This window comes from Mandrillus leucophaeus, unplaced genomic scaffold (assembly GCF_000951045.1).
Source record: "Mandrillus leucophaeus isolate KB7577 unplaced genomic scaffold, Mleu.le_1.0 Scaffold229, whole genome shotgun sequence".
NCBI classification, from domain to species: Eukaryota; Metazoa; Chordata; class Mammalia; order Primates; family Cercopithecidae; genus Mandrillus; species Mandrillus leucophaeus.
The window spans coordinates 1,582,880-1,588,691 of record NW_012102354.1 but is presented as its reverse complement, the minus strand read 5'-3'; the positions used below and the strand labels follow the sequence as shown (position 1 = coordinate 1,588,691).

The 5,812-nt window shown below is 33.6% G+C and overlaps 1 protein-coding gene across 1 annotated transcript in view; it reads right to left on the bottom strand.

The window, feature by feature from the left end:
• Positions 1-486: 486 nt before the first annotated feature.
• The window catches only part of GTF2A1L (general transcription factor IIA, 1-like), an 84,260-nt gene continuing 78,934 nt past the window's right edge, over positions 487-5,812 (bottom strand). The window contains exon 8 of the mRNA XM_011981601.1: positions 487-762. Within this exon, the coding sequence (XP_011836991.1) occupies positions 655-762 (108 nt within the window). The 3' untranslated portion in view covers positions 487-654. The remainder of the gene's footprint in view (positions 763-5,812) is intronic.

The window sequence follows — 5,812 nt, the reverse complement described above, 5'->3', positions numbered from 1 at the left end:
TAACCCACTTCCTCACAATTCCCCAGAAATATAAAGAAGAATGGCCTAGCCAAATGGTAAGTTCAGAGAGGCTGATCCTTAGCTATAGGGATCCTAGCCTCGGCAAAAATTTTCATGTTCAAATAATAGTATAGGTATCTGCCTCCAAGGGACCATCTGGGCTTAAACAATCAACATATTTCCAGTAATCAGTACAGAATTAAAACCCAAAGAAGCCTTTTTGAATATCCCACTACTTAAAAGACTCCCAAGGACGTTCTATAACATGGTTTGGTGAGAGGTGGGAGGAATGCTGGTCCCAATCTAATAACTGATACTGACTTTACCATGAAGGGGAACTGAAATGTGATTTAAATTTTACTTCAAGAAAAAAGAAATGTGATACTTTTTCATGTTCCATTATCCTGATGCATCTATGCTTTGTAATGGTATAGAATGAGAGTTTTTAAAAACCCTGTTAGGACACAAAACGAAATACATATAAAATTGTGTATTTGTATCTGCATCTGAATTATAATTTTATTAAATTCCATACAGTGAACTACAAATTTGAACAGCTCTCTGCTGGACTATATTTAAAATAAAAATGAATTTCACAATATGCAATATAGTCCAACTGATGTTCACAAAATAGCTGTACTGAGCTCACAAGGTTTACCACTCTGCATCACCAATGGCTTTTGCAAATACATAGTCTCTCCCTCCAAAACACATAACACCATCTTTCAAATAGAATTTCCATTTGTTCTTGCTTCGATGAATCTGGAGGGAGAAAAGTAGTTTACATTAATTAATTTTACAAGTTAAAGGATCACCTGCATCTCTTTGCTACAGTAAATGGGATTATTCTCACCCTAAATGTGAGTGCCTTAAAACTAAAACCTCCTCAAGATAGTTTATTCGTTCCACAAACATTTGAGTTCCTATGTGTTAGACACTGTTTTAGGCACTGGAAATACATTAAGACACATATATTTCTATACTGTATATTTTATATATGAAAACACACATCCTGTATATGTAAAACCAAAAAAAAAAAAATCCCTGCCCTTTAAGAGTTTACATTTTAATAGGGAAGGACAGAAACCTAATACTTAAGTAAATTGTATAGAATATTAAGCTGCCATTTGAGGTGACACTTGAGCAAAAACTTGAAAAGGTAAGGAATAAAGCCAGGCAGATATTGACTCAGAAGCATTCCAGATAAAAGGAACAGAAGTGAACAGTCCTGAAGAGGGGCATGCCTGGATTGTTCAAGAATAGCAAAGAGTCCAGTATGTCTGCAAAGGAATAAACAGGAAGGATGTAGGTAATGTTACCAGAAATGAAAAACTGATACTTCATTGTGAGGAAGAAAGTCACAATAAAGCACTGAACAAGGTCAGAAGATACAGTTTATAATCTGTTAGATTCTGCTGGCTGTTTTCTAGATTCCATAAATCAGCCTAGACACAGACAAAATAAAAAATAAGAAATTTTACTACTTCAAGAGGTAACAAGCCATAAAATCATTGCTACCTCTAAGTAAACTGCAAGTGACTATTTAAAAGCCCTAGGAATATATGATCTGAGATCAAGAGTAAAATTTAAACCTAGTTGTTGACTACAAATAGTCAAGTCCAGGAAAAGCTGTGACTGGTATTCAGATGCATTTTGTGAAGCATAAGAAAATACACAAGATAAACCCCTATTTTTGTGTGTGGGAGGGGGTGGTTTAAGTCCTAGTAAATTTTTTCTGAGTTTTATTCCCAAATTGTCTTGCACAGGCACTTGCACATGTCTTAAAAATCCCTTGGGAATGCAAGAGTGACAACAAAAATCCCAAACTCAGCACAGGTAATAAAATATAACCAGAATTAGTAGGAGAACAGCAACAGAAGCAACAATTCATTGTGGTACCTTTATCTAGTGACTACATTTTTTCTAGATATACAACAATAGTTCAGTGTTAGGAATTTATTAATATAAACATCATATTACTTGAGTTACTGACAAATCGTATAATCACCTCTAATTGTGTTGAAAAAGTATTTAATAAAGCTATTGCATTTTAGATTTTTTAAAACTCAAGAAAAAAAAAAGATTAAAAGACTGTGTATTATACACACACACACACACACACACACACACACACATATCACCCATCTCAGCCCAAAAGCCAGTGACACACTTAGTGGGAAAAACCCTGAAAGCATTCTCACTAAAGTCAGGACACAGACAAGGATATCCACTATTACCCAACTTCTTAAACACTCTAGAGGTACTAGCCAATGGAATTAGACAAGAAAAAATAAGTAGAGATATAAAAATTGAGAAGGAATAGATTTATAAATACAGTGATTGCATGTCTCAAAAATCCAAAATAATCAATGACAAATTACTAAGAATGCTGATATAAAATTAATATACAGAAATAATTCATAGCCTTCATGCATAGAATCAACAGTTAGAAGACATTCCAGAGGAATAAGCCAATTAGCACCACAACCAAAGAGATAAATAGGAATACACTGAAGAAATACTTGACCTACTGGTAGCATTCAACACTCTCTCCTCTTTGAAATATTCTTCTCACTTGGCTTCTAAAATCCACCGGTTTTCCACTCTCTGACCACTCCTTAGTTTCCTTTACTGAATCCTCCTTATATCTCTTATCTCTCAATTTTAAGGTACACCAGGATTCTTGTTTTTGCTTATATTCACTTTTGGTGATCCTAGTCTCATGACTTTAAACACCATTTATATGCTGTTGACTCCAAGAATTTATGTCTAGCTCACACCTCTCCCTTAAATCCCAGATTCTCATTCAACTGCTTCAGCATCCTCTCCTGAATGTCAAGTAGATATCTGAAGCAAGTTTAAAACTATGACACTTATACTCTCTTCCCCAAACCTCACAATCTTCCCCACCTCACTGGGAAATGATCACTCATTCTTCTAAGAGCTCAAGTCAAAAATCTCAGAGGTATTCTTTATGCTTGCTACTTATGTCCCATATCCAGATCCATCAGTACATGTTAGTTCTACCTACAAAACATATTCATATTCCAAAAACTTCTACCACTACCACTACTGTTACTCTTATCTCAGCCATCATCTTCTCTTGCCCAGATTAATACAATAGCCTCATAACTAGTTCCTGTTTTTACCTGTGCTCCCTGACAACACCCACTTTCAGTCTACTATAAACAGCATACCCAGAGTGTCTGCTAAAAACATAAATCAGATGTCATTTCTCTTCTCAAAACTCTCCAATGACCTCCCATCCAAAAACTAAAGCCCTTACAATGGACTACAAGATTCTTCATCTTTCCTAACTTACTGCTCTGGCCTCTGCACTGTTCCCTGAACACATGGGCAAACTCCTACCTCAGGACTTTTGTATTTCTTGTTCCTTCTGTCTAAAATGCTTAAACCCTAATATCCTCACAGTTCATTCCCTTACTTCCTTCTGATCTTTACCCTATTACATTCTCAATAAGGGCCCCCCAGACACTCCATCTAAAATTGCAACCTATTCCTCCCCAACATCATTAAAATAACAAATTTTATTAATATGATCTCAATGAAAATACCAACAGGGTTTTATTTTGAACCAGACATGTTGATTCTGGAGTTAATATGAAAAATAAACAAGAATATCCAGGAAAATTCTGCAAAAAAAAAAATAGTAAAGAATTACTAACCTTACCAGATATTAAAAATCTTAATAATTAGATCACAGTAGCACTGGCCTATGGACCTATGCTATCCCCTTTCTGGGTATGTAATAGATATACCTGCACACATTATGAAAATGTCTTATGTACATAGTAATTCAAATCAAAAGACTGAAAAATCACAAATATCCATCAGTAGAGGATTGGTTAAATTTTAGTAATCCTACAATAGGATATTATACAGCTATTAAAATATCATCACAAAGAAAGCCTCCTTATATGGGAAGATCTGACAGAAATGTTGTTTAAAGAAAAAAAGCAAGGTACAGAAGAATATAGTGTTATTTATGTTATCTTTTGTATTTGTATTTGAATAAAGAAATTCTATGAAAACTAATATAACTACTTATTTGCATTCAAGACAGGAAAAGGAGCTACTAACAGAAAGTACAAATGGTGAAGGAATGTGAACCAGACTTTTCACTGTATACCTTTTTATAGTATTTTGATTTTTTAATCATGTGTGTGCACTGTATATTCAAAGAAGGAAATGTACATATATATAGACTATTAGACATATAGATATATATAAAGAGACCATATATATACACACATATATACATATCTCTCTGTATATATAAAGAAACCATGCTATACCCCTAGAAATTAATCATTGTATAGCATCTAAGGGATAAAGTCAGCTATAAGCCTGTCTCTTATACACATCTAGATGTGTATAAGAGACAGAACCATGCTATACCCCTAGAAATTAATCATTGTATAGCATCTAAGGGATAAAGTCAGCTATAAGCAAGCCTGCTAAACTGTCAAATGAAGATATAGGATATTCAAATGGTTTCACATTCCACTATAAATAGGGTCCTATTTGTAGCACAGAACATTTCCATCTGTAGTAAAAGATTTCATTTCACCATTAATTTTCCCTATAATGTCTTTATTATTTAAATCTTTATATTAATTTTAGACATTCTCTAGGCCTCTGTAACAAAATATCTACACCATTTAACTAATTCTCATCCAGTATGTAAACCAGTGACTTTCATTTAGCTCTTTTCCACTGTACCTGTTTATATTTTCAAAGTTTTCCCCCAATTGTTAAATTTTAAAGATAAATTCCATCTATTAATCAAATCCAAATAAAATATACTAAAGAAGCCAAACAGTGCTTCTCAAAATTTAATGGACATGCAAATCATTTTGGAGTCTTGTTAAAATGTACATTCTTATCCAGTACTCTGGGGTGGGACTCAGGATTCTGCGTTTTTAATACTTTCCCAGAGGAACTGGTACTACCTGCCTTTAAAACAAGCTGAGTAAGTCAGCAGAGTGGCACAGCAAAAGCGTGCGCAGATCATAAAACACACTGAATTAGTAAAGCTCCGAAAAAAGACTACTGAAAGTTCTTTCAATTGACTTGAGTTGGGTTACATTCAATACTATTTGAAAAAATCAACCAGTGACCAGCACTGGAAAGTTTTCCTTTCATAAAGATTCACTGTAACAGTGTTCCTCACCCCACTTTGACCTTATAGATACATTCTTTTGGCTATCTTCTGACTACATCACTCCCTTTTAAAAATGTTTCAGTGGTTCCCCAATGACCTGCTTTAAATTAACTTTGTTACCACTGTTCTTAAAATATTCAGTAAGTAGAAGTGTTCTAAGATACCAGATTTGTTAGCAGTGTATATTTAATATCACCTCTATCTATTCCATAAGATTATTATAAGAAACAAAAGATAATGTATGAGAAAACACACTGAAAAAATACAAAGTACTATGTAATTAATTACAAGCTAGGTCGCCCACATTGCAGCAAACAAAGGATACCATATCCATAATGGTCTAGAAAATTCTTCATGAGACTTTATGGAATGCATATATAATTAAGTGCCTTATAATGTTTTTTCATAGATGGAATGCATATATAATTAAGTGCCTTACAATGTTTTTTTCATAGAAGGCAATATATTGTTTATAAGAAACTAAAACAAGTTTTAGTTTTAGTTTCTATCCCCTATTCCTTCTTATGTTTATATTTTTATTCAGCATCTAAATTGCCATTTTCTATTTGTATAAAATGTTATAGGGGAGAAAGTGGCCTTATTTTCAGAGAAAAAGATTTCTTTTTA